This window comes from Antechinus flavipes, chromosome 4, assembly GCF_016432865.1.
Source record: "Antechinus flavipes isolate AdamAnt ecotype Samford, QLD, Australia chromosome 4, AdamAnt_v2, whole genome shotgun sequence".
Lineage (NCBI taxonomy): Eukaryota > Metazoa > Chordata > Mammalia > Dasyuromorphia > Dasyuridae > Antechinus > Antechinus flavipes.
Genome location: NC_067401.1, coordinates 182,776,181 through 182,802,375, shown reverse-complemented (window position 1 = coordinate 182,802,375; position 26,195 = coordinate 182,776,181). Strand labels below are relative to the sequence as shown.

Sequence of the window (26,195 nt, the reverse complement as noted above, 5' to 3'; positions counted from 1 at the left end):
TGAGTCTCAAAGAAACTAACCATAGGTAGTTGGTGAAAGCCACAATAGGGTATTGATGATCCGTTCTGGGCAGAAATAGCTAAGTCTATTTAAGGGAACTGAGAGCTTCATCCCTTCCTAGATATTTGAGAGTTTTTGATCAAAAGAAAGGACAACTTAGTTGCCTTAGAAGGGGCAGATGGTTGGTCCTAGCCTCACAAAGTCTGATATCAGTTTGAGAAAACTAAGGATGGAAGGAGCAGGAGTTTGGGAAGATCTGGGCTGATTCCTGAAGAAAAATGACAACTCTATTTTTTTCTTCCTGCAATAAACTCCTAGAGAAACTATTGTGAGTCCTGTTTACAACTCAGCATTCTCAGCACACTTCTTACAAGTCCCAAAGTTTAAGCAATAGCTACTGAGTTCTAGAATCTTCAGAGAGAGCAGATGAGTCTCAGAGACAAGCTCTAAGGGCTGACTCCTCAGGCCTGTGACCTTTGCTCTCCTGGCAAAACAAAGCCTACAATCTGCCTTCAAGCATAGAGGAATAAAATCAACTTCTACAGTCATAAGAAGTCTGATTAGAGGTCATCTATTCCTAGCTCTCAGCCTGCGCCAGAAGCTCCCCCACAACATGGTTGTGCAGCCTCTGTTTGGAACCCTGGTTTTTAGCATCAGGTCATCTGCTATAATAGTCTTCAGTGGGGAAGTTCAATAAACAAACTCACAGCTTCTGCTGTCATCCAGACAGATAAAGGACTTAAATCGGAGACCCACTCGGTAAGAACTGGAGAGGACAGGGGAGAACAGACAGATGAGTTTCTCATATGGAAGAGGAAAATTAAAATATTTCTAAGAAGCTTAGAAGTTGCCTAATGAGAAAAGAACAATTTGTGTGTGTGTGTGTGTGTGTGTGTGTGTGTGTGTGTGTGTGTGTGTGTCTTAGTTCACATTCTCTTATCTTCACTGATTCAGAGGCATTCTCAGATACAGGGATTTCAGTCCCTCATGCCATTTGTTCAATTCACTAGCAGGCTCCTTTATTTATTCCCAAGCCCCGACCAGCCAGGGTATCCCTGCTGGAGGTATCCTGCAGGCTTTCTCATCCCTTCTCTCAAATCTCTGCTCTTCCAATTTTGCTAGGAATAAGCATGCCTTGAGCTCATCTGGTCAGAGGCAAGGATCTATCTGCCTTACTCAGTTTGGATAGGACAGAGAAGGTAGATAAAAATCTCTCTCCCTAGGTTACTACAGCATGACACTCCAGATTCCAGGAAGCTTCTCACAGGGATTATGGGATCAGATATACTTAATCCTTAAACCCTGTGGTGATGTTTGTTAGGAGATATCTGTTCTGGTATCCTTTCCAATTCAGACCATCTTGGAAAACTCCCAGGTTCAGGATCCTTTTAAATTGAAACTGTACTCAGCCATTCAAGTTAATGGCTACTGTCACTTATTTTACTACTAGAAGAGCTTACTGAAGAAAAATCAGATTTGGGAACTTGGTGGTCTTGGAGCCACAGTCTCCAGTGTGGGAAATAGAGAATAGTTCCATCAATCTTTCTTTTTATTATTCCCTGGTAAAGGATAGGGTTGAGGCAAAACACTGCCATATTGGATCACAGAAGAAAGGCTCTAAAAAAAAAAAAATCTCAATGGGACAGAAAACTAAGCTAACTATTAATGAAAGGAATGTAATATCCTATATTTGGACTCAAAAACTAATTTCACAAATAAAAAAGCATAGCCAATAGTAGTTCATCTGAAAAAAAATGACAAGGAATTTTAGTGAATTGTAAAATCATCAAAAGCGTACAATGTGAAAAAACACCCAAATCTTGAGTTGCATTGAGAAGCAGAGTGTCTAGGGCTTGGGCATGGAGAATTACTTTCAAATCTACCTTGGTCATGTCATATCTGGATTGCTGGATTCAGTTGTCTGACACACTTTAGACCATTCATTGGAAAGTGTTCAATAAAGGGGATGGTGAAGAAATTTGAGATCATGTCACAAGAAGATCAATTGACAGAACTTGGGAGGTTTAATGTAGAGAAGAGTTTTAGAAGGAATATAATAGCTGTCTTCAAGTATTTGCAAATGGAAGAGGGATTAGACAATTTTTTCTGGATGATCACAGATAGGAGAACTAGGAATAGTAAGTGGAAATTGCTAAGAAGCAAATATGGTTTGATAGAAGAAAAAACTTCCTAACAATTAGCACTATCCGGTAATGGGATATCTCAAAAGTAGCGAGTTCCCTTTCATGGCAAAGACTGGATGACATCTAGTCAGATATGCTATAAAGAGAATTGAGATTCCTTTCAGCTCTGAGAATCTGGGATATGAGAAATGACCTTGGGAAAACTGGCCCTGAAATATAGGAAAGTGAATAAAAGACAAGGCCTTATACAAGGGTCTTTTTGTTGTATTTCTGATCAAGGAATAGCCAAGCACACATATTGGAAGGGAAGGAATTCATGGTAAAATTTGGGGGTGCCTGAGAAAATGGGGGTGAAGCCCTGTATAAGACTCTTCAAAACTGGAAGAATTCAGATTTAGCTTGCACAATGTGACTCAATGACAGTCCTTGTTGAGCAGGTTTCTCAGTGGAAAATGGGACCAACCTAAAGGCAAATGAATGCTTCCACCAGGAGAAGGTGGTATCCAGTCCCAAGAGGAAGAGTGGTGGCCTTGTGCTCAGCCCAAGGAGCTACACTATGTTGGAAAGGCAGCTTTATGATCCCAGGGGCTTTGAGATATGTTAGATAGAAGATGCACTAGCAGGTTTCCTTGGCCCTGATCCCTCAGTTCTTGGCCAGATTAGTAGCCCCCAAGAGGATCTGAAACCTGCCAAAAGGAAATATAACCTGAGGGCAGAGCTAGAGGATTATTTCAAATAAGCCTTTCCAGCAGTTTCACTGGCAAGGAAAGGAGGAGGGAAGTGAATGACTGACATGTAAAACCTAGCCTTCACCTCTAGGGTTAGCTTTGTAGGCCTCCCTAGCCATTCTAGCTTAGAATAAATCATTTTCCCCAGGACCAGGGTTCTACTGGTCCCCCACATACCCCACCCTTCAGTCTACTTGCTCTCCAGGCACCTTCCAGTTGTACTGCATTCTGGGAACTGATGTCATTATATAAACAATGTCACTGCTATAAAATTAGGCAGCAAGGCTCCCTTCCCCCACCCCTCTCCTGCTGGAAAATGTTATAAGAAGGGCTAGTTCCAAGTTTCCAAAGAGGAAACGATCTGGGAGGTTTTGACTTTGACTTCTCCAGGCCTCCTCTATTTGAGATGGAACCAGCACTGGCTGCCCACCCAACTTGGGGCCTCTCTGAAGTAATCTTCTAAGACTCCTGGGGACTGGGCACCGTAGAGAGCCCAAATCCTTCCTGAACACTGACTGGCCCAGTAAGCAGTGAGCTGAGCCACTGTGATAGGGACACCTGCTTGCTCCAAGACCCACACAACTTGACCTGGCTATATAGTAGGGGTTTAATAAACGCATGTCAGTTGATTTAACTTTCCATTTCCACTGTTGACAAGTGGGTTATCGGGGTGCCACTCTGCTTCCTCGATTTTGGAAGGGCTATATTCTAGGGTATTCAAACTAGCCTGTAGTAGTCTGGGGGAAATAAAGGGGGGAAGAGGGGGAGAGGACAGGGTCAAATGCAAAGTCTCCAAAGAGAGACAGAGGGATCTGGAAATTGAATGTCTGAAGAAATGGAGTTGGTAGAGGGAGGACATTGGTATGCTAATACCCTGCATTGTTGCTCTAAGAAATCCAGCCCACTCTTGTTAAATTGCCTAAACTGTTAGTCCAAGAGTTCACAGCTATCCTAATGCGATTCATACCACAGTTTGCTTCATTGCCAACACCAAGATTTTAATAATACATTTGAATTCAAGTAACATGAAAGTGTTCCTCCCAAAACTTGTAAAGATTCAGGCAGAACCCTGTACATGCTACCTACCTAGGCCAGGTGTGCAAAATGAACAACACACACTCAGTGATTTCTCACTGATAATAATACTTAGTACTTGGAAAGGAACCACTTTTGATCTCTGAATAGCCCCATGAGGTAGGTCAATAGCATCCTCATTTTGCCAAGTAAAACCAAGGCCCATTAAGGAAAGGTTACCTGCCCATATTGTCTGTCCTCTGACTGAATTCTCATCCAATATCAGGCCCTTTGGGACTGAGGGAGGGAGTGTGGACAGGCTGTAGCAGCAGCAGCTGCTGCAGAAGCACTGGACTTGACTGCAGGCATATACATCCTGTTGGGAGGGGGAAGGGGGCGGCTTTGGAACCAGCAGCTTTTGCAGGTTTCCACAATTATGGATATATGTGGCTTGCCTTTCCCTCACCAACAGGGGTGCTAGCTAGGAAGGGATGTTGCCATTTGACGCCTTAGGCTAGGCCCCAACTTCCCATGGCTGCTTGCTTTGCGTTCAGTGGCATCTGTCCCAGTAGTAGGAGGGCACTCCCAGCCCTGTAATTCCCACCCCCTCACCTTCTCCCCAGCCCCAGCCCCAGCCCCAGCCCCAGTCCCATAACAAAGTGAAATCTACCACCATCCCCATTCCAATTCTGTCTGCTCCAGGATCTACACAAAGCCGCCGCACACTCCATCCATCAATCATTCTCTTGCACGCATTTTCTCTTTCAAGCCCTCTTGGCACTGGAGCTCAGGCTTCTCCTTACTAGGCCTTCTTACACTTCCCCTTCTTCTCCCGCTGCTGGAATTTCCGGAGTCGCCGTGCCCATGTGTCCCTCCACTGAATCACCAAGCTGGTTTTATCAGCCACAATGCCATTCTGATCAGGAGAGTCCTCATCATTTCCAAGGAGCAGGTATTTCTTCAAAGATTTGATTTTAGGGCACTTACAAGCCACATCTCTTGAGCGGATCCACAAGCTCTGGTCACCCCTCCGGATCCTGCTAGTACCCTGTTTGTATACAGAGATAATGTTGACTGTGAACTTCCACCAGTCTCCAGCCTTATCAGCCTTCAAAATGTGGATCTGGACAGCTGAAAGAAACATACAAATAGCATTAAGGGGGTTGGGAATTCCCACAGCAAAATGTTACCCTCAGAGAAAAGCAAAAGTGAACAGTTAATAGCCAAGAGTTGGAAGCTGATTACAACATGGAGCATTTTTAGTATTATTTATAAGCACTTTATTAGAGCCAAAAATCCCAGTGCCTATGGAATTTTGATATTTACTTTGGGATTAAATCAAATCCCATGTGTTACAAGGAAGACCCAATGTATCTACTGGATAACATCAATGGATAAAATTGTTAAACACAAGGGGAATAATCTTGCCTAAGGTAAATAAATACTGTCCCAAATCTGGTCTTCTACCCTCACCTTCAAAGCCACACATATATATATATATGTATATCCACACACACATGCTGAGGGGGAGAGAGGAGGGGCCACTACTGCCCTATCCCAAAAAACAAATGATTTGGGGGACTGGGGGAACAAGATAGAGAGAAATAACACTTTAGTTCTTTCACCTAAGTTTCCTGGGCTGGGAGAGAAGAAAGATTTTGTGAGTATTACAGATGCCTATAGACTTTTACCTCTTTAGCAAGGTTTTAATTAGGTTCCAAAGCAGCCTCTAGCCTCTCCCTACACATTAGTGCCAAAGCAATTTTCCTCAATCACTGCTTTTCACATGTGAACGAGGTGGTGTAGTATATAGAGTAACAGGTCTAGAGTAAAAAAGATCCAAATTCAAATTCTGCCTCAGCCTCCTACTCTTGGCAAATTTCTTAATCTCTCAGCATCAATTTTTCCCCATCTGTGAAATAGGCATAATAATAACAACCTCATTTGGGAGGATCAAATGAGATAATGTACTTAACATAGTGCCTGGCACATGGTAGGCACTATATATGTATATGTATATGTGTGTATATATATATAAAATTATTACTATGATGTCACTGTTCTGACCCAAATCCTTTGAGATCTCTAGTGCCCATTTGACTTTTGGGGGAGAAAGGAGGGTGTCAGTTCTTGTGACTTTATGGGATTCCATTAATGCAGAGTACACAACTAATTCTAGTTAGATCCTCTAGAGTCAAAAAGAACAATTGTAATCTAATTTTCAATCAGTCTTTATTGATTAATAATCCCCCAGAGAAGATCTAAAGAATGGTTCTCCATGGCATTGAAGGAAGTTCCAGTTGGAGCCAACAGGATATACAGATAGTTTGCAGGCTCATCCCAAATAATTTTGGCTTATACCCAGAGTTTCCCTAGGAACACCAGAATTTAGCTTTTATCTAAGTCTGCAAAACAAGAATAAAAGAGCTTTCTGTTTCTGTGCCAGCCTTCCAGCCACCAAAACACTGATTATAGTACCTGAAAGAAATGGCAGACCAGGCACTATATTGGGAGTCAGGAAGACAAGTGCAAATCCAGATTCATCTATATGACTTTAATTTTTCTCTGACTCATTTTCCTCATTTGTAAAAATGGAGATAATAATATTACTTTCCTTACCATTTCTCAGTATCAAACGAGATAAGTGCAAAGCACTTTATGAGTCCCTCTATGTTAGCTGCAAAGTGAAAATTAGTGTTTCTATTTTATAAAGGAAATTAAGGCTATGTGACAAGCATAGCACACAGCTAATGTCAGAGCTTTGATTCAAGCCCAAATATCCTCACTCCAAGTTTCATACTCTTTTTAGCACGTGATAACCTTATTAGCCCTAAGAACCACATATTCCACTGGGCCTTGGGAGGGCTGAAGGAGCTTAGACATAATCCATACAATCTCATGTTATAGTGAAGAGAATCTAAAACAGGGACACCAAGATAACTCAAGAAACAATAAATGTATTGTAAAAGAACACAGCTGCCTTTGATGAATTAAAACCTCTTGGCTGAAATGAATCCTCAGTTACTGAAAAAAATGATGAAAATGACTGTCAATCTACTACCAGGGATATCAGAAAGACTGTGACCAACAGGAGTGCCCCTATATGGACTGATAAGGGCAAATGTTTTCGTTCTCAAAAAAGAGAAAAGAATAGAATTTCTAAACTACGGGCCAGAGAACTTTATTACAGAACTGTTTTTTTTTACTTTTTAAAAAATTTATTTTTAATTTATAGAATAAAATAAACTTTCCATAACACAGTACAACAAAAAGATGACTATACATTAAACTGCAAATCTACTGTGAACAAATTGCTATTCTTTTCAAATATACAATACAATTATCATGTGAATATTTTTCCTTTCCCCCCGTGTATGTGTGTGTGTGTGTGTGTATACATATATATATATATATATATATATATATAATATATATATATATATATATATATATATATAATATGTATACACACACACACAAACGTATAAATAAATAGGTATATAAATATATACACACACATATAGATAGAGATGATATAAGTAAAATTAAAATTATTCTATATATCTATTAGTTCTTTGGATGCAGATAGCATCTTGCTTCAAATGTCCTATATAGTTAATTTGAGTAGTTATAATATTCAAAATAACTATTCACTCAGTCATTCTTAAAACAATATTGCTGTTACTATAAATGATGTTTTTTTTGTTTTGTTTTGCTCATTTTGCTATTCACTATTTTGTGCAAGTCCTTCTATGCTTTCCTAAAATCACTGAGGTCATTTCTTATAGCACAGAGTATTCTATCACAAGAATACCTCAGTTGTTCAGCTATATCCCAATTAATAGGCGTTCTTGCACTTTTCAATTCTTTGCCACCACAAAGAGAGCTGCTATAAACATTTTAATTGTTTAGTGAATGTCTCGAAAAAGAAGCAATGAATACAAAAATATGCAACATGACTTTTTCAGAAAGACAAAAGCATACTAGGGTAACCTTATTTCCTATTTTGCAGGATTATTAAATTACTAGAGACCAAGGATTTTAATAAAGCATTTAATAAAATTCTCATGTTAATCTTATGGGAAATATTGAGAGGTTAGATGGTAGTACAGTTGAATGGATTCAAAAGTAACTGAATAGATAAACTCATATCAAAGTAAGCAGGTGATCTCCAGTGAAATGACCTAGAAATCTCTTCTGGCCCCTGTGTTCTTTAATATTTTTATCAACGACCCTATATACTTCTATAGAAGGTAGAAATGGCATTTATTCAATACTGATAGATTCCCAGACAGTTTGATAGAATACAATATGGAGTCAAATCTAATAAGATGAAATTCAATAAGAATAAATGGGGTAGGTCTAACACTTGGGTTAAAAATGACTTCATTAATACAAGGTAGGGAAAACATGGTTAGCAGTATTTGTCTGAAAAAAATCTGGTGATTTTAGTCGACTGAAGGCTCAGAATGAGTCTACAGTTTGGTATTGACAGTCAAAAAGCTAACATAATCTAAGATTACGTTCCAGGAACAAGGAAGTTAAAGTTCTACCATTCTCCATCCTGGTCAGAACATATGTGAGGGACTGTGTTCAATTTGAGGCAATACATTTTAGGAAGGACACTGAAAAGCTAAGGAGCATCCAGAGAAGAGCATTCAAAGGTGATGTTGTTAGTCACTTTTTAGTTGTGTCTCACTCTTCATGACCCCATTTTGGGATTTTCTTGGCAAACATGCTGGAGTGGTTTGCCATTTCCTTCTCTAACTCATTTTACAGATGAGGAAACTGAGGCAAAGAAGGTAAAGTTACTTGCTCAGGGCAACACTTGTCTGAGGACAGATTTTAGCTCAGGAAGTTGAGTCTTCCTAACTCCAGATCTGGCACTCTATCTACTAGTTGAAGGAACTGGAGCATGAGCACAGTCTCCAAGTATTGAAAGACTGTCATGTCGAATTCCAATTAGACCTATCTGTTTTGTTCCAGAAGACATCTCCAGAAGTATGAAGTTGCAAAGATGTAAGGGCTGTATGATCTTTTGTCAGAAATTTTGCACTGCAAATTCTCTTTTGGGTATGGACTGGTCCAGACAGCCACTAAAATGACTAAACCTAAACCTAAAACTTTGATTTTGTAGGCAACTTGTTTAAAGTCACGAAGGTGAATAAGCAGCAAAACTGGAATTCAAACTTCTGTAATGCAGTATTCTTTTTATTATACCACTAATCAGGAACCAAAAAGGAACAAAAGCAATTAAAAGGGGCAAAAAGAGGGAAGAGAAGGAAACAGGAGAAAAGGAAAAGGACAAAAAATAGGAAGAATAGGTAGCAGGAGATGGAAATGGCTGGATCCTGTCTCTAGCTTGCTCTCTCTTCATATGATCCCATCCCTGTCCCATGTACCAAGTCTGGTGTTTTTTCCTTTTACTTTCAAAGAAGCCTCTCAGCTCTGTCCAGTATTCTTGACCCGGCTCTAGCTTGTGGGCAGTGCTTCCTGTTACCTGGAGTGGGCAAGAGATTCCTCAGGGTAGTTTGGTTCTATTCCCAAAGGAGATTTTGGAATCTCCTTGTGAGGTAGAGAATGGGAAGAAATATGACCCTTGTGTCCTCTGATTATAGACGAGAAAATGAGGTTGCACAAACTCAAGAAGATTCATAATTCAAAACCAAATCTCAAAATGAGGATTCAACTACTTTCAAGATGTCTTCTTCCCCATCCCCATTTTTTCAGCTAAGAACATTAAAGTGAAGAGTAGTGATCATCTCATATCCCAAACTGGTCATATACTAGTTGGTCATATGCAAAATCTGTGACAAAGTTGTGGGCCTGGAACTAGACTTGGAAATTACAAATAGTAAGGACTATCTTTTTTTTACTGCTCTTGTTTCACAGATCATCTGTTCAATATATAATCTTGACATCAGGGGTTCAATATAATCTTGACATTAGGGAACGGTTTGGTCCTGATCTAGTCAAGGATGGGCAGGATATAGCTAGGTCCAAGAGAGAAATGAAGGCTGATTCATCATCCTGGTGGTAAGAAAGATGTCTGCTTTTTTCCAAATTTTCCTTTCAGATGTTCCTGGGACTCCCGAACTTTGTACTCCATCCTGAGGACTCCAAAGAATGGCTGCCATGGCAACTGTTTCCATGTTTTCGTCACTAAGAGATTCAACACTCAGCATGAACTCTGAGGGGGAGGAGAGAAAAACTTCCAATACAGAGAAGTGAATGAGCTGTTTTTGACTGTGGAGACTCAGGTCACCATGGCAACCAAATGCCCCAAACCTCAGCAGTGGGGAAGACATAAGATAATGTCCCTCCCCACCCTCAGTTTTCCTGAGCCACAGTTTCCTCAGGCCTAACTGAACCAGAATTTAGAATGAATCACCTTCAGGAAGTTGTGTTCTCCTGAAGACTTTCTGTGCTTCCTGGCATTCCCTGGGGAGATTAAGGGTGGGGTGCAATGGGGAGAAAACAACCAGCTCCTTTAGCAAAGTTCCAACTGAAGGAGGCATTTGCAGGCTGGTTTAGCCCTAACTGACACTGTTTTGGGCCATGCTTGACATTAATAGGATATAAAGTTAGAAGACTCTTATCCCCTCATTTGACAGATGAGCAAACTAAGTTCCAAAGAGGGGAAATGATTTGCTTGGGATACACAGCTAGTAGGTATAAGAGTTGAGATTCAAACCCAGATCTTATTCTAAATCCAGTGCTCCTTCCACTAGATCTTGATGGATATCTTGGTTCTCAGTTGAGTGCTAGTTTGGAAGCTAAATCTCAAGCAGAAAACTGGCTAGTGAGCACTTAAGAATGTAAGAAAGTGTTTCATAAGGGCATGCTCTAATAGGTAGGCATGTCTTTCTCATGCTATAAATAACTAGAAGATTAAAAGTGGGAGTAAGGGAAGAGTTGGCTGCTACAGAATAAGTGTGGCTGTGTTAGAAAAAAATGGAGCTGGAAGTTAGGAAACTTGAGTCCTCTTCAGAAATATAAAAATAAAACCAATTCTTAAGGAACCAGTCTTGCCAGAGCTCATGGCAGAAACAACTAAGTTTCTAGGAATGCCCATACCATGCCCTCTTTTTCTTCTAATTATTATTTATCTCTAGGACTGTAGGTAATAATGATTCAGGGAGAAAAAAGAATGATAAATTCAGGTAATCCCTCTTCCCGAGTCTTATATGGTCCTAGTAGGCAGACAGCTATGTGATAGAACAGACAAAGGAGGAGCAAGATCTTTCTAGGTCTAGGAGTCTCTTGAGGTTCCTATTTCTAAAATGTCACTGGAGCCTTCTTTGGCTACTAGGACTAGATTAGGACTGCTGCCCTTGGCCAAAGAATCTAATGGTTGGCTTGTTGAATTATGTCTGTTGAAGATGTGCCTAAGAGATAACTCAAATGCTGGAATAAGAATATGGACCAGAATAAACAAGATCAGATGGAGGTCATACTCAAATGTTATCACTAGGTCAGAATCAAGGAAGAAATCAGATCAATATAAGCTTGGAATGCTCTATCATAGATCAGGCACAAATAGTCCATATGAACATTTGGAATGGAAATGTCTCCAAGTTTGCTCATCTCGTGTTTTTTTTTTGAGATGCTGTAATTCTTGCTTCATTCATAGAGCACAACACCTTCTTGGTATGGGCATGCCATTAATGGGTAATACTTTGCCAGTCTCCCATGTTCCACAACTGATTCCAAAGTTCTTCAGAGAAATCTTGAGTACTTGCCTCATGTGAGTTCTCTACAAAATAGTCTTGTAGGAAAACATGCATTTGGTATTTGAACAATGTAATCAGAATCATACTCTGCAGTAGAGTTTGAATTTATAAATACAAGAAAGTTTAGTACAAGAAAGGCTCTCAAGTGACTAATATTTTATCCTGCCAGATGATCTTCAGAATCTTCCTAAGACAATTGAGATGGAAGTGATTGGATGCTTCTAGTAGACTGGGTTTTGTTAAGGGACAGGTCAATTCCGAGAGCCTCCACAGCTGTGATCATAACATCTGAAGGAGTTGCAGGGCAGCTTTTGCTGACATAAGTGTTGTGGACTGGGAATGAGGTAAATTGGAGCCAGAGGGAAGAGGAGAGAGGTCAGACAATGCAATGACTTCTCATTCTCCTTGTATCATCCTCTCACAAGAGAAGATCCATTCTGCAGGTCCAGACCTAGTTGGATCTCCAGCAACCTAGTACTATCAGGTGGCTCCCATGTATTCCAATAGCTCCCGTGTATTCTAACAGGGTTTCACAGGTATATAACAGTGAGGTCAGCCCAAAGACTCTGTGGACCTTGATGGGCAATCTAACACTTCATTCCCATACTTTTCTTCAGAGCCTACCAAACACTGAGTTAGCTCTGGCAATGTATGCATAAACATCATTATCGACGTTGTACATCACTAGAAAATATACTGTCAAGATAAGTGAACTCATCTACAGCATTCAAATTTTTTCATTTGCTGTTGATAGTTCTACGTGGAATGAATGGTATGATGCTGGCTGGTAGAGAATCTCTGTTTTCTTACTATTAATTGCCAAGCCAAAATTAGCACAAGCAGCAGAGAAGTGATCCATATTCAGAGACCTCATTGAATGTACAATCATCTGCAAACAAAAAGTCATGCAACAATTCTTCCTCTACTTCAGCCTTGGCCTGTAAACTATTCAGATTAAATACTTTGCCATCAGCTGACTATGCTGCCATTTTTGTCTTCATTGAAGGTGTCTGAGAACATTGCTGAAAGTACCATGCTAAAAACCACAAGAGCAAGCACACATTCCTACTTCACTGCACTGGTGACTGGGAAAGGGCAAGAGCATCATTCATTATCCAGAAACCTGTGCAAGCACACCATTATGGAATGGGCATACAATCCTGATAAACTAGTCTGGGCAGCTAAATTTTGCCATATCTATCAGATATAGACAAAGGAAGGGAGGAAGACTGTTTCCTCTCTCATCACACTCCCTCTCATTTTCCTTTAGCATATTGAGAGAGAGTCATACACCTTATTCCAAAACCTTTGGACAATCTGAAACCCCATAGTTTTGAAATTCCCTATCCATATGCAAAGAACTGGGAGGACACCTAGGAGTAGGTTTGGGGAGATGACTAGGGGCAGATAGTTAAATATGAGTGCTTAATCATTTTTCTTTCATTTTACCTACACACTAAAAACTATGTAGCCACAATATGTTGAATAGTCATATCTTGTGAAGTTTGTGTGTGTGTATGGAGTCATTGCCTGGGGGGGGTATCCACATACAGGATGGGGGCTCCAAAATGATATTGAGTATTATTTTATATTGTCACATAGGTAAATACCAAACCTAGAATTGCAACTTCTCAATTTGGTCTCCCCCTTCTGAAAACACCTTTCAGAAATGGGATAGGGGCAGAAAGCAAGTTGAGTGCCTCACTTTGGTGCCTAAAAGTAATATTTCAGATTTTGGAGAAATTATTTTATCCATTTGTCGCAACAGAACTGAGATAACTACTGGTCTAATAGCTCAAGAAAAGTGCTGTTTGTCTAAGAAAAGTGACACCTGGTGGTCGCTTCAGATAGACTCCCTTCTACATAACATTATGTTAAGGAAGACTTGTAGTTGAGCCAATTAGAGCTCCCACCATTAACTGCAGAATAACAAGGTATAAAACAGAAAAAAAGGATGTAGCCTTCAGGAAGACAGATTCTCTGCAAAATCCTTTGTAACATGGAGAAGCAGAGTAGGGATGAGGTATGGCATTTAGCTTCACAAAGTGATCTGGTTATGAAAGTTCAAGAGGGCATGTGTTTTATCTACCTGCCCTGTCCTATTTAGAGTTCTTTTTCTTCCTACCTTCCTCCAATAATTTTCTATAATCTAGAGAATGCCTAATAATAGCTATCAAATTGTACATTTACTTTTTTCACAGAAATCCTTTTGAGGAAGATAATTTAAGTATTATCAACTCCATTTTACAAATGAAGAAACTGAGCCATAAAAAATGTAGCTTGCCTATGATTAAACAGCTAATAAGTGTTTGGTTCAATATCTGAATTCAGATTTTGTGACTCCACGTTAAAAAGTCAACACAAATTTGTTAAATACCTTTTATGTACTAGGCAGTTACTATGCTAATAAGCACTAGATACCAAGACAGTTAATAAAAAACAAACAGTTCCTGTTTTTAAGGAGCTATCAGCCAAATGAAGAAGACAATATGCATATTATCTATAAAGTATCCTATAAAGTATCTATAAATTTGGATACTACTAAGTGAAACTACTAGTATCCTTTTTCTTCTCAAATCCTCTCCCTTTGATCTTAGGAGAACCATCTCGGAAATTGCTAAGGGTGGTGTTAGGGATAACCCTGGAGTGGAGCTTTGAGTAAGGGAAGGGGGTGGGAAGGCAAGAATGTGATTATGTTGGAAAATACTTTATTTCCTCTAAACTTGGCAAATTTTTTGTACATTACACATAGCGTGAAGTATTAGCCCCAAACTTTCTTGAACCAAATCCCTAGAGTATACACAAAGCCAAAAATAGTCAAAATATATCCTAAAACAGTAACCTAAAACAGATCAGTAAAATGGGCCTTTACCTCTACTTGGCACTAGCTATTTCTAAGAAATCTATGTAGAAGCAAAGTAGGAAATGTTAGGGTTTAGCTTTATTTGGAAGCCTGGGATAAAAAGCTTCAAGTAAAGATGGATAGGATATGAAGGGGGAAAGTCTGAAATAAGAAAACAATGCCCTTTCCTGAAGATCAATCTAATACTAAGGCTACTCAAGCAATTTCCCAGTGGTGACCATAATTTCCCTGCCAGGTAGATGTCTACCAAAGAGGCAAGGATAGCCCTAAATTACTTGTGGTACCATTTCCCCATCTCCCACATACCCACAACTACACTATTTGGTGTGATTACCATTGGTTAGTACCAGGCCTGGATCAGTTAGTTGAGTAGTCTATGCTTGCTGCCTCTCTCAATTTGACATTATTACTCTAACCTGTCCTGCAATGGAAAAAACAGAGACTTTGTGATCTGAAGTTCATAAAATCACAGGATTAAGAGTCAAACTTGTTTTTAGTCATCTCATTTTACAAATACAGAAACTGAGGGTCAGAAAGGGATAAAACATATCCAAGAGATCACAGAAAAGCAGAGTGGAACTTCAAAGTCAGGTCCTCTAATTCCATGGGTATATTTTTATATATTTGGAGGTCCTTTCCTTTGATAATAATCTTTATGACTCATTTTGTCCCCATTCAGGATCTCGAATCTTCCTAAATATATTATGTCAATCATCCTGGGTTTCCCTTGGTAAGAGCAGAATTTTGTTTATGTCTCTTTAAGAGTCCTTGTCTTTTTTCCAAACTAAAAGGATATAAGCTATATGTTATAGAAGAGATCTTGTTTATCTGACAAAAATAATGCTTCACATTTCTAGTCATATGAAAAAATGCTCTAAATCACTATTAATTAGAGAAACGCAAATTAAGACAACTCTCAGGTACTATTTCATACAGGAAAACGATAATGATAAATGTTGGAGCAGATGTGGGAAAACTGGGACATTAATGCATTGTTGGCCGAGCTGTGGAAATGATCCAACTATTCTGTAGAGCAATTTGGATGTGCTCAAGGCTATAAAAAGTGTGCATATCTTTTGAACCAGTGGTATGTCTCTTCTAGGTCTATATCTAAAAGAAATCATAAAAGAGGGAAAAGGACCCATATGTGCAAAAAAATTTTTTGTAGTGGAAAAAACTGGAAATTAAGTGGATATCCAACAATTGGGTGACTGAATAAATTATGGTATATGAATGTAATGGAATATTATTATTCTATAAGAAATAATGAGGAGGCTGATTTCAGGAAAGTCTGCAAAGACTTATATAAACTGGTACTAAGTGAAGTGAGCAGAACCAAGAGAACATTGTATATAGCAACAAGAAGATCATTTGTGATGGACTTGGCTCTTTTCAACAACAGATTTGGGGTGAAAAGGGCCATCCACATCCAGAGAGAGAACTATGGAAATTGAATATGGACGAAATTATAGCATTTTCACACTTTTTTGTTGTTTGTTTGCTAGGTTTTTTTCCTCTTGTGTTTTTTCTGCTTTAGATCTGATTTTTCTTGTGCAGCATGATGAAGCTGGAAATATGTTTAGAAGAATTGTACATGTTTAACTCACATGTTTAACAGTAAGATTGCTTGCTATCTTGAGAAGGAAGGAGAGGGAGAAAATTTTGGAATATAAGGTTTTGCAAAGGTGAATGTTAAAAACTATCTTTGCACTAATGCAGACAATATTAGAAGGGAAGCAATAAACTGGGAAAATATTTTTACAGTCAAAGGTTCTGACAAAGGCCTCATTTCCAAAATATATAGAGAAGTGACTCTAATTTATAAGAAATCAAGCCATTCTCCAATTGATAAATGGTCAAAGGATATGAACAGACAATTCTCAGAGGAAGAAATTGAAACTATTTCTAGCTATATGAAAAGATGCTCCAAATCATTATTAATCAGAGAAATGCAAATAAAGACAACTTTGAGATACCACTGCACACCTGTCAGACTGGCTAGAATGACAGGGAAAGATAATGCAGAATGTTGGAGGGGATGTAGGAAAACAGGGACACTGATGCATTGTTGTACTTTTTTTTTTTAATAACTTTTTATTGACAAAACCCATGCTGGGGTAATTTTTTACAGGATTATCCCTTGCACTCACTTCTGTTCTGATTTTTCCCCTCCCTCCCTCCACCCTCTCCCTCAGATAGCAAGCAGTCCTTTACATGTTAAATAGGTTACAGTATATCCTAGATACAAAATATGTGTGCAGAACCGAATAGTTCTCTTGTTGCACAGGGAGAATTGGATTCAGAAGGTATAAATAACCCAGGAAGAAAAACAAAAATGCAAGCAGTTTATATTCATTTCCCAGTGTTCTTTCTTTGGGTGTAGCTGCTTCTGTCCATCCTTGATCAGTTGAAACTGAATTAGCTCTCTTTATTGAAGAGATCCACTTCCATCAGAATACATCCTCAAACAGTATCGTTGTTGAGGTATAGAATGATCTCCTGGTTCTGCTCATTTCACTTAGCATCAGTTCATATTAGTCTCGCCAGTCCTCTCTGTATTCATCCTGCTGGTCATTTCCTAGAGAACAATAGTATTCCATAATGTTCATATACCACAATTTACTCAACCATTCTCCAATTGATGGGCATCCATTCATTTTCCAGCTTCCAACCACTACAAACAAGTGTGCATACCCTTTCATCCAGCAGTGCTACTACTGGGCTTATATCCCAAAGAGATCATAAAGAAGGGAAAGAGAGATGTATGTGCACAAGTGTTTGTGGCAGCCCTCTTTGTAATGGCCAGAAACTGGAAACTGAATAGATGCCCATCAATTGGAGAATGGCTGCATAAATTGTGGTATATGAATATTATGGAATATTATTGTTTGGTAAGAAATGACCAGCAGAATGATTTCAGAAAGGCCTGGAGAGACTTACATGAACTGATGCTGAGTGAAATGAGCAGGACCAGGAGATCATTATATACTTCAACAACAATACTATATAATGATCAATTATGCTAGACATGGCCCTCTTCAACAATGAGATGAACCACATCAGTTCCAATGCAGCAGTAATGAACTGAACCAGCTACACCCAGCGAAAGAACTCTGGGAGATGACTAAGAACCATTACATTGAATTCCCAATCCCTATATTTTTGCCTGCCTGCATTTCTGATTTCCTTCACAGGCTATTTGTACAATATTTCAGAGTCCGATTCTTTTTGTACAGCAAAATAATGGTTTGGTCATGTATACTTATTGTGCATCTAAGTTATACTTTAATATATTTAACATCTACTGGTCATCCTGCCATCTGGGGGAGGAGGTGGGGGAAAAGAGGAGAAAAATTGGAACAAAATGTTTGGCAATTATCAATGCTGTAAAATTACCCATACATATAACTTGTAAATAAAAAGCCATGAAAAATAAATAAATTAATTAATTAATAAATGAATAAATAAATAAATAACTATCTTTGCATGTATCTGGAAAAATAAAATCCCATTTAAAAAAAAGTACTAGCTCATTTTGGCTGCTTTTCCAGGCATATTGACTCCTTTTTAGATGCAAGAGAGACTTGGGGACTGTTTCCTTTCACACCAATGCCTATTTGAACTTTGTCTAACTTCTTAAAAAGCTTGGATAAGATGAGAATCACTGTGAGGTTTAGAGAGGGAAAGTGACTGCTGAAAGTCTCATCCTTCATCACAGAAGGATGGAGGCAATGCTAAACCTAAGGTTCTTTTTCTGATGTATTATTGTCATAATGACCTCACAGCTCCTCTTAAAGGAATGAGTCATGTTCAATCTTCTCAGATAAGTCTTACTATTTCTTAGCATTATCAGTGGAAAATACTGAAAAACTTGCAAAAGACCCACTGAAGGACAGATAATAAAAAGTTAATCAATTAACAAGAAATTAATCACTGTACTTGTACAGATATCTAGCCAGCACCAAGCACATTAATGCACTTATAATGGAGTTCTGAAGTATTCCAATTGTGAAAAAATTTAAATTTATATTAGAAAAGTCATTAAACTGTATATGCCTTTTGAAGCCAGAAATACTAAGCACTAAGTAGGCGAAGGAAGTCCAAGGGATATATCTTATGTATACACAAAAACATGTGTAGGAGGATTTTTTTTTTTGTAGGAGGAATTTTATGATGGCAAAGTACTAATGAGAAATTGGTTGCCCAGTGATAGAGGAATGGCTGAAAAAATTGTGATACATGAGTGTAATGGAACATTAGGACTTGTGATATTTAAGAACTTAAACTTGTAAATATAAAGAACTTAACATTTATACTTAAAAACTTGTAAATATTAAGAATTTAGAGAATCTAATCTTACAAAGTGACAGATTTACACCTGGAAGGAACCTTGGAGGTCAGTCAGATAGCCCTCATTCTCTAAGTGAAAAAACTGAGGCCTCAAGAGATGAAGTGACCTGTCCAACATCAAGAGTGAGACAGTAACAGAGCTGGAACTAGATCCTATTATTTTTTAAAAATTTAATTCTATTCCTCCTACTACCATGAGCCCCATTGAGAAGGAAACAAAAACAAAATTCCAATTAAACAAATTTATGCATCAATGCTATCAGATATATACATATGTTATGACTAAATATATTTCGTACACATACATTTGAATATGTGTGTGTGTATGTAATTTCATTCTGCATTCTGAGTTCATTCACTTCTCTATCAGGAGACAGAGTTATGAGTCCTTTGACATAATGATTGGTCATTACTCTGACCAGAGTTTCTAAATCTCTCAAAGTTGTTGTCTTTAAAATATTATTAATATGGCATAAATTGTTCTTCTGGTTCTACTCACTTGACTATGTTCATATGAGTCTTACATCTCCTTCATCAATTCTTTTTTTTTTTTTATGCACCAAATTTTCTTGCTTTTATTTCTGTGTTAAATGGAGAAAGCAAGACAAACCTTAAGGCTCAGAATATAGGTAATATCTACATAACTTTGGATCAAATTTTACAAAATTTATACTACATTTCCAACAAGACTGACAAAATGTTAAACCACAGCTCATACAATTTTTTGTTTTAAACTTCAAATCAAATACATATTCTAACTTATAGTAGCAATACTTTAGTATTAATGCACACATATTTCTAAAATCTTATACCAGAATAAACAAGTTCATAATTTTAGTCTGCAGAGCTAAGAGTAATTATCACATACAATTGCAGAATCAGAATCCCAACTTCTTCTTTTTTTTTTTTTAATTTTATTTTATTTAATAATAACTTTGTATTGACAGAATCCATGCCAGGATAATTTTTACACAACATTATCCCTTGCAATCACTTATGTTTTGTTTTTTCCCCTTCCTCCTTCCTCCCCCCCCCCCCCCAGGATGGCAAGCAGTCCTATATATGTTAAATATGTTGCAGTATATCCTTCATCAATTCTTACAGTCCAATAGTATTCCATTATTTATATATCATAACCTGTTCAATCATTCCCCAATTGATAGGCAACCAATCCCCCCCATTTCAAGTTCATGCCCACCATAAAAAGAACTACTATATATATTTTTTGTACATCCTTGGAGTTTGTTTTATTTAGGACTAATCCTTCTCTTAAACTACTTTATCTTCAACTCCCCCTCTTTCTTTCTTCTGAGTTGAATGAAAAGAATTTTTATACTCATCTATGTGTGATTTTCCCTCCTTTGATCAGTTCAAATAAAGTTGAGGTTCAAGTGTCACCCATTTATTCACCTCACAGTTCCCTCACAGTTTGTGTAGACTTCTTTGTTCATCTTGATTATGAAATAATTTATCCTATCCTTCTTCTTCCTTCCCCAACACCTAGCGTATTCTTTTTCTCTTCCCTTTCTATTCTTCTAATGTCATCAAGACATAATAATCTCTTCAAGACCTTCTGTATAGTAATATTCCCCCCTCATGATGATGATAAAGTTCAGAGGGAACATATGTATCATCATCTGAATTAGAATGTAAGCAGTTTATCCTTAGTTAATCCCTTAAGACTATTTGTTCACTGGCTGAATAAGTTATGGTATATGAATGTAATGGAATATTATCATTCTATGAGAAACAATCAGCATTATGATTTTAGAGAGGATTGTAGAGATTTACATGAACTGATGTTAAAGGAAGTGAGTAGAACCAAGAGAACATTGTATACAGCAACAAGAAGACTGTGTGATAGTTAACTGTGAGGGACTTGACTTTTTTCAACGGGGGGTAATTCAAGGCAATTTCAATAGACTTGTGATGGAGAGAATCATCTGCATTCAAAAAAGAAATATCTCTTGGGACTGAATATAGACCACAAAATAATATTTTCATCTTTTTTTGTTGTTGTTTGCTTGCTTGTTTTTTTTTCCTCTTTTAATCTGATTTTTCTTGTACAGTTTGATAAATGTACAAATCTTTTTAGAAGAATTGTACATGTTTAACCTATATTGGATTACTTGCTGTCTAGGGAAGAGGGAGATGTGAAGGGAGGGAGAAAAATTTGGAACAAAAGGTTTTGCAATGGTGAATATTGAAAACTATTCTTGCGTGTATTTTGAAAAATAAAAAGGGAAAAAGATTCTTTGTTTTAATTTATCTTTAAAAAAAAATTTCTCTTGACCAGTACTTGTACTTCAAAGTTTCTATGCATCTTCAGTCTTCTGATCAGAAATATTTGAGAAGTTCTCTATTTCATTAAAGATCTATTTTCCTACTTGTAAGATTATACTCAGTTTTGCTATCTTCCTTGATGTAAATCTGTTTCTTTTGCCTTTTAGAATATGGCATTCCAAGCCCTCAATTTCACTTGAGTGGTGAATGCTAAATCCATTTAATCCTGACTGTGATTCCCTTGTACTTGAATTTTTTCTAGCTGCTAGAAGTATATATATTTTTTCTTTTACCTAAAAGCTGTGGATTTTGATTTTTGGAAATTTTCATTTGGGGGTTTGTTATATGAGGTTACTGGTAGAATTCTATTACCACATTTCTAAAATACAAATTTTTTGTTTTCTTGAAATATGATGTCTAGGTTCTTCTCCCTGTACCCTCCCATTCCACCTTGTTTAATGAGATCTAAATTTTCTTTCATTGACCTCTTTTCTAGGTCAGTTATTTTGTTTTCCTGTAACTTACATTTTCTCAAACTTTTGTTTTAATATTTCTTATTTTCTCATGGAGGTACTGGTTTCTATTCTATTTGTATCTCTTATGCCAAACTTTTCAATTATTTCTTCTATAGCGCTCATTCATTTTCAATTTTTCTGCTAGTGCTTTTGTTTTATGACATTTTAAATCCTTTAAAAACTTTCTTGGTAGAATTCAAGGAATTCTAGTTTAATTTGGGCATACCCTATATTTTTCTTTGTCACTTTATAGATGTTTTAAAGCCATTCTTTTATATCACGGGTTTTTTGATAAGAATCTTTGTCTATTCATTCTTCTAGACTACTTCCTGATATCATATTTTATCAACTGTGCATCTAAAGGGAATAACTAGGCTGTATTTGCTGCTGTCTTCTTGGGATGCTAAATATTATGTCATACCAGGCTCTCAGGTTTTTTGGTAAGGAAGGGATGGAAACCTAGAAGTTTTTAGTACTCTTAAAGTAGTCTGATCCAGAATCTGCTTGCTGCCCTCTGAAGATTTGCAAGTTCTTGATCTGAGTTTAGGTCTGAGCCTGTGGACTTATTTTATTTGAAGCCTCAGTAAAATGTTGTTTCTTTCTCTCTCATTCTCCCTCTTCCTTCCTGTCTCTCTCTGTCTCTCTTTCTCTGTCTTTTTCTCAATATATCTATATAAATATAGATAGATAGACAGAATATATAACATTAGTTAGAAAGCTGTGCTGTTCATTAACAAAACTGTAGGCTTCCAGGGCCCTCTTCAGTCTTCCCTGGATTTCTGACCCAGAACTGAGCTGTAACTTTGCACAAGTTTAGACCTCTCCATTTGAGATCCAAGACTTCTTCCTGCCCTGCTACAATGCTTTTCCCTGTAGTAGAATAACTTGATGCCCTCCTCACTATCTATAGACTTCTCTTTTTGTCTTCCTATGTGGTCCTGGACTAGAAAAAAAGTGACTCGTGATTTTTCAAAATAGGATTTCCTGATCAGAATTTGGTCTGTTACATTTTTTACAAGTTTGGAGAAGTTGGAAGTGGGAGTATGGGAGCTTTCTGTATTTTCTAATTATTTTACCATATTGGCCATGATCCCTTCTCTTTCATATCTAACCCATTCCAGCCCTTTCCATTATTCCATGACTTCCAGCTACTAGAATTAGTATTAGAATTAATTCAGTTTTTAGGTGTTACAAAGAACCAAGTCTAATTCTCTTTTCTACATGATAGTCCTTCAAGTATTTGAAGATAGCTCTGTCAGATTTCTGGGAAGTTAATAGCAGAAGGTAAGAATGAGCCAGATCTGGGATGACTCAGTGTAGATTTTTTTAGGACCTCCTACAAGGATAAAAGTTTCCTGTCTGGGTCAGGTAGTTTTAGGAATGTCTGACATTCATCTGATGGGTGTCAATTGATACATGTCACTAAAAGAGTCAAGAAAGACAAAATTTGTTCCCATCCATTTCCTCCTGGAAAAGAGGATTTTTTTTTTTAAGGTAGGGGTGTATCTGTGTGTGTGTGTGTGTGTGTGTGTGTGTGTGTGTGTGCGCGCGCGCGTGCTTGTGGATGCATGCACAAGCCTGCAAACTGCCTTTCCCATTTCAACTGGTTCCCTACAGAAAATCCTCTCTACTGACTGATATTGTCTTTTCCATCTACCAGTTTTGTTCAGGATTGGGCTCCCAAGGTTCTTTTACCAGATGACTCAGTCTATAGAAGAAATAACTGGGAGTTGGTAGTTCATAATGAACACAGTAAAAAACTTAACATAGCTCTCCTCCTACTCCCCTCCATTCTCCAGTGGTCCAATACACACATCTTATAGAACTCATCCCTTCCACTGAGTTGTCTGCATTAAAAATTACCTGCTTCCTTCTGCATTAGAGATGTTACTTCAGACATTTTTGAACAAGGGGAGGGGAAGAAACACAAAAACATCCCCAGAAACTATTAGAACCCTGGGGTTTCATAAATCTCTCTCCCTATAGAAAGTGTGTCATGAGTTCCAGCTGCTTTCATAAAAATCAGCTCTGACCACATGTTTCCCAACCTCCTGTGAAGGTAAGAAACTCCACTAAAGTTAATTTGATTCTTTTGGAAGCTAATCTTTCCAGAGAACCTTCAAGCCTCTGACCTTCCATGATCTCCATTGAGCAAAAGGAGAAACTGAAGTCCAAAGAACTGAGCTGAAGTTGCTGTAGGTGACCAGCCAGCCAGACACACACTGGGCTATTTGATGCCAATGTTATTCTTTTCCCCTTTTTTATTAATGAAGTGAAAGGCTGAAGTCTATAGGAGAACTCCTGATGGGCACTGCCACACCAAACTACAGGTTTATAACTTCTGACCTCTGCAGCTAACCACATATGGTTTCCCTAAAGCTCAAAGGTTTTGCTTTGCCTGTGGCCAGATTCTTCCAGCCTCAGCTAAGCCCTTCCCTCTCCAGCCAAGGCTGGAAGAGTAAGTTTGGGTTGGAATGAGCTGTTTTGTTTGCTTTGCTTTGCTTAGCCTGAAGGGAAGAAATAGGGCCAAATGCCATGTGCTGCTACAGCCTCTTACTCCAGAATTAAAACCATTTTTTTCCTCAAAAGAGATTGCTACCTTTATAAGTCTTAAAGATTCTACACTAAAGTTGGGGACCAAGCACCAGCTAAAAGGACCCTAAAAATGAACTGAGTCTATAGCTCTGAGCAATAATGTACTTAAACTATCCCAGATAGAGGGAAAAAGACTCTCAGTTAAGAGAATAAACAGCAGAGAAAGTGAAGGTATGGTATTGAGGAGAAAGCATTAGACTAGGAATCAGAATGCTTAAGTTAAGTTAAGGCTCTGATAGTAACCAGCTATGGGACCTTGGGAATATAACCACTTTAATTATTTATTCCAGGAAACAAATAATGAATCAAGTTTCTTTTCTTTTAGTAAAAAAGTGGGGACTACAAGGACAGAATATTACATATACTATTTTATATACATATATATGTATATATATATATACTATTTTATGTAATATTCTGTAATGTAATGTAATAATAATATTATATATATATATATGTTTAATAACAGTGATGCAAAAATAAAAAACATCAATAAATCTTACTTTTTCTCTCTCTTGGTGATCTAATGAATTTCCATGGGCTCAACTCTCATCTCTATGCAGATGACTCCCAGCTCTATATATCTGGCCCCAATTGCACTTTTGAGTGCCAGTCTTACACCAACCAGTCATGTAGATATTTCAAACTCAAACAATACAAAACAAAATTCTTCTTAGAAAATCTCCTCTATTCTAAATGTCCCTCTTTCTGTTAAGAGAACCACAATCATGCACGATAGTGTAGCATGATAAAAAGAAAAATGGATTTATAATCAGAGGATCTTTAATTCAAATGTGACCTCTGCCACTTGTATGATTGGACAAATCACTTAACCTTCCTCTGTCTTAGTTTCCTCATCTGTATGCAATGAGACATCTGGCTAATTGAGGCCCAATGCTTTAGAGACTTGCCTTATAAGACTTGCCCAATAGATTGTAGAAAGTATGTGCAATATTCCCTGGCAGGTTCTAAAATAATGTGGAACTTTAAGGAGCCTACTTGCCCATGAATGACTCAGAAGTCTATCATAATGATATATAATAAATATTAATAAATTATTATAATTTATATTTATTATTATAATTATTATGGCCTCTGACCTCTGCAGCTAATCACATATGGTTCCCCTAAAGCTCTAAGGTTTTTTGCTTTTCCTGTGGCCAGGCACTTTCAGCCTCATTTGAACCCTTCCCTCTCTGGAAGGCACTAAGGAAAGAATAAGCTTGGATTGGAGTGAGCTGTTTTATTTTGTTTGCTTGTCTTAGCCTGAAGGGAAGAAATAGGGCCAAATGCTATGTGTTGCTACAGCCTCATTTATATAATTATAACAATTAATAGAATATAATTATAAAATAAAGAGCCTGAAAGCTTCAGAGCCAGAAGACCTAATGATAGTATCAGAATTGTACATAAGAAAAAAGGATCAATATATCTCTCCCTTGATCCTTTTTGCTCTTCTTCCCTAGCAGTGAGGAAAATTGTTATGTACTGCTGAGCCGGGAAGGGGAAGTAGGCCCTATTGCCATGTGTCCATGAACACATAATGTCATTGTTTCTCTCTTTTTTTTTTCCTCCTTTGCTTTAATTCCTTTCTGGTCAAAAGTGAATTACTTACCATCTATAGAAGGAATAGGCTAAGTCACATATAATTTTGTAAGCTACAAAGGACATTTTCTTAGCAAAGCTGGAAGCACGGTACTGAAGCTGGAACTTCAGTAACTAAGTTCTGTGAAGAATCAGCCCAGAGAACAATCTGCTTGATCTGCCCAGCAGCAGAATATCATCTGAGATACCATGTCCTATAATGAATATGCGAAGTTGAGCAAAAGATTATATATCCAGAATCAAATGTTGGTTTTCTGTAAGTGGAACTTCCAGGTCTTAGTATCATGAGATATTCCTCAGCCACATGTGTTTTCTACATTTTCTTTAGGGATTATATGTATGGGGAAAAGTGTGTCCCTTGGTTT

At 37.8% G+C, this 26,195-nt stretch overlaps 1 protein-coding gene across 1 annotated transcript in view; it reads right to left on the bottom strand.

Annotated features, from left to right (window-relative positions):
• Positions 1-897: 897 nt before the first annotated feature.
• The window catches only part of NTN1 (netrin 1), a 526,534-nt gene continuing 501,236 nt past the window's right edge, over positions 898-26,195 (bottom strand). Inside the window, exon 7 of the mRNA XM_051995696.1 lies at positions 898-5,017. Within this exon, the coding sequence (XP_051851656.1) occupies positions 4,689-5,017 (329 nt within the window). The 3' untranslated portion in view covers positions 898-4,688. The remainder of the gene's footprint in view (positions 5,018-26,195) is intronic.